The sequence below is a fragment of the Myotis davidii genome, unplaced genomic scaffold (assembly GCF_000327345.1).
Source record: "Myotis davidii unplaced genomic scaffold, ASM32734v1 scaffold496, whole genome shotgun sequence".
In the NCBI taxonomy this organism is placed as follows: Eukaryota; Metazoa; Chordata; class Mammalia; order Chiroptera; family Vespertilionidae; genus Myotis; species Myotis davidii.
In genome coordinates this window covers 7,266,801-7,269,966 of record NW_006289398.1, presented here as the reverse complement: position 1 = coordinate 7,269,966, position 3,166 = coordinate 7,266,801, and the positions used below count along the sequence as shown (strand labels likewise).

Below are 3,166 nucleotides of genomic sequence, written 5' to 3'. Positions count from 1 at the left end.
TAGACTTTAGTCCTAGGTTCCCGAGTGTTTCCCACAAGATCAGCAGTGTCTTCAGAGGTGACTCCGTTCTGTGCGTCTTAAGCTTCCCTCAGGCTGTGAGTGCGGAGCAGTCACGGAACCAACGCAGAAGGCCTGGCGGCCTTTCCCTCCTGAGATGGCACGTTCCTGACAGCGCGGGGTGCAGGTCGTGGTGCCCCCGGGGCCTGGGCGTCCGCAGAGGAGGGAGTCCTTCCATGCCTCTGCCTGGCCTCCTCGGGGTAAGGGGACCCCTGGGCCGTTAGAGAGCAGACGGGGGTTTCGGGGAGGCGCTGAGTGAGTATTGACACGCAGAACCTGAGTTTTGGGGACGGTATGAGGAGGAGCTCGCACACTAGGGTGCGTCACCGAATTCCAAGCAAAGTAGAACTCGGCACAAGTGAGAGCTGGCGCCTGGATGTCCCATGGGCCGGTCCCCGGGGCCAGCCGTGCAGGGGACGGTGGGTCACTCAGCCTGGTCCGGGGTGACCCAGCCCAAAGGAGGAAGGAACACAGGGGCCTTCTTGTCCATCGTTTCCCTGACTCAGTGCCAGCAGCTCTGTGGGAGAGGCCCAAGCTGGTCTGAGTTTGATTGTTGGAAACTGACAGCTGCTCTGTTTCTCTGTAGTAGTGGCTTGGAGCTCTGTGTTCTGCCTCCTCTTGCTGAATGTCTCAAGTTTGAAAAAGGCAGCTCAGCGGCCTGGCGTCGTGGGCAGAAGCGCGGGGGCTGGAGAAGGCTCCCTTTGTGCGCTTCCTGCCCGCGTGGGAGGGAGCCTTGCCTGGCGCCTCGTCTCCCTGCCCGAGGCCTTTCCATGGAGGGCAGGCTGCCCTTGTCTTCAGCCTCCAGGATGTCCTTTGTCAAGTGCCTTCCCTCCGCAGGCCTTTCCACGTGGAGCCCACCAACATCGTCAGCGTGAGTGGCGTCCTGCAGCGGGTCAGCGACCACGCCTCGGCCATGAACAAGAGGATTCACTACTACAGCCGGCTCGCGGCCCCCGCGGACCAGGCGCTGGTAAGGCCGCCTTCCCCGCCTGGGCTGAGTCGGATGAACATGAGCAGCACCGGGCGGCTCCGGGGCTGGACTTCGCTGGGCACATTCCAAGGGCGGCGTCATGGAAAGTCCGATGGGTTCACTGGTATACGCCGCCCCTCCTGCTGGCTCCTTCCTGCGGGGCCTGGCACTCGAACAGCCTCTCCGTGTCGACAGCAGCGGGAGTTTGCTGTAGGGGAGGCTGCTCACCCCGTGCTGGGGGCCCATGGGCCATGGGCTGCTGACTCTCAATCTCCTAAGGTCCCTTTTGCTAGTTTAAGATCAAAAATACTTGTTTTAAGTGACTTGGTTGCCTATAAGAAGAGGCACATTTGAGATATTCAGAAACTTCAAAGCTTAGAGAAAAGCAGAGACTTTCTGGGAGAAAAGACGGTGCTTTTTTATAAGTAACTAGAGGCCCGGTGCACAAAAATTTGTGCACTCGGGGGGAGGGGAGGTCCCTCAGCCCGGACTGTGCCCTCTCCCAGTCTAGGACCCCTCGGGAGATAACGACCTGCTGGCTTAGGCCTGCTCCCGGGTGGCAGAGGGCAGGCCCAATCCCTAGGTGCAGCCCCTGGTCGGGCTCAGACCAGGGCCGATTGGGGAGTTGGGGCGCCTTCCCCTGTCATGCACAGAGCAGGGCAGATTGGGAGGTTGCGATGCCACCCTCAGTCACAGGGTAGGGCCGAATGGGGGGTTGGGGCACCGCCCCATCACACTCAAGGCAGGGTCGATAGGGAGGTTGCAGCGTCACCCCGCCACGCACAGAACAGGGCCCATCAGGGGTTTGGGGGTTCCTTACCCTATCACGCACAGAGCAGGGTCAATCGGGGGTTGGGGAGCGCCCCCCGTCACGCACAGAGTAGGGTCGATCAGGGGCTTGGGGACCTCCCCCCTGTCACTCACAGAGCCACAGGGCGATCAGGGGGTGGGGGAACTCCCCCGTATCAGGCATAGAGCAGGGCTGATCAGGAGGTTGGGGTGCCTTCCCCTGTCACGAACAGAGCAGGGCGGATAGGAAGGTTGTGGCCCGCCCCCTGTCACACACAGAGCCGCAGGGCGATCAGGGGGTTTGGCCATTGCCCCCTGTCACGCTGATCCCGGTGCTGGGAGGCATATTACCCTTTTACTATATAGGATAGAGGCCTGGTGCATGGGTGGGGGCCGGCTGGTTTGCCCTGAAGGGTGTCCTGGATCAGGCTGGGGGTCTCCACTGGGGGGCCTGGCCAGTCTGGGTGAGGGGCTGAGGGCTGAAGCTCCCAACTGCTCCTTTTTTTCTTTTTCTTTTTTATTCTGGGCCAGCTTTAATTGAAACAACGTATAACTCCAGCTCTGAGATTCTGGCTGGCTGAAAGCAGGTTTCTGGGGGTTTGTTTGGCTTCTATATTTGTTACAATGTTTCAAACTGCAGGCTCAGAGGCCGGCAAGGCAGGCGGGGAACGTTGGGTTCCTCTGTCCCTGAAGCAAGCAAGTCTCATGTTAGTTTCCACCTGCCTGGCTGCCGGCCACCATCTTGGCTGGCAGGTAATTTGCATATCTCGTTGATTAGCCAATGGGAAGGGTAGCGGTCATACACCAATCACCATGTTTCTCTTTTATTAGATAGGATAATAAAAGTGGAGGAGGGAGCAGCGTTCTCTAGACTTGCTGAGGGGCAGGGCTGGGCCAGTACTCACGTGCATAGCTCACTCTAAGCGTTGGAGGGATTAAGACCTTCTGAGTAGCCAAAGGAGGGGCTTCCAGAACATTCTGGAGGAGATGATTTCCCCAGCTTTTCACTTGTTCCTCCCCGAGGCCTTTCCATTCGTGGTGGCGATAAGTCATGGTTTCATACCAGGATTATGTCAGCCTCCGGGAGCAAGAAGCAGCTAGTGTCTTCAGATCTGGCCGGACGCCTCCAGGCTCTGCCTGTGGAGGCAGCCGTGGCAGCGCCGGGCCGGGCTGTGTGGTTTGCTGGAAACTGAGTGAGCACACACCCGGGGAGCCTGTGAACCGGCTGCGGGATGACTGGCGTGTCCAAGCACATGAACAGCTGGTCTAAAATTAGCCATTGATACAACCGTTTTCAATGAATGTGTTTATCCATCATCGTTTTTGAGAATCCCAGTTTCAGGACTGTTT

The 3,166-nt window shown here is 58.7% G+C and overlaps 1 protein-coding gene across 6 annotated transcripts in view; it reads left to right on the top strand.

Annotated features, from left to right (window-relative positions):
• The window catches only part of SLC38A9 (solute carrier family 38 member 9), a 44,743-nt gene that overhangs the window by 17,498 nt on the left and 24,079 nt on the right, over window positions 1-3,166 (top strand). For all 6 annotated transcript variants that reach the window (XM_015562661.1, XM_015562664.1, XM_015562663.1 and 3 more), the window contains exon 3: window positions 895-1,027. In XM_015562661.1, coding sequence (XP_015418147.1) covers window positions 895-1,027 — 133 coding nt within the window. The remainder of the gene's footprint in view (window positions 1-894; window positions 1,028-3,166) is intronic.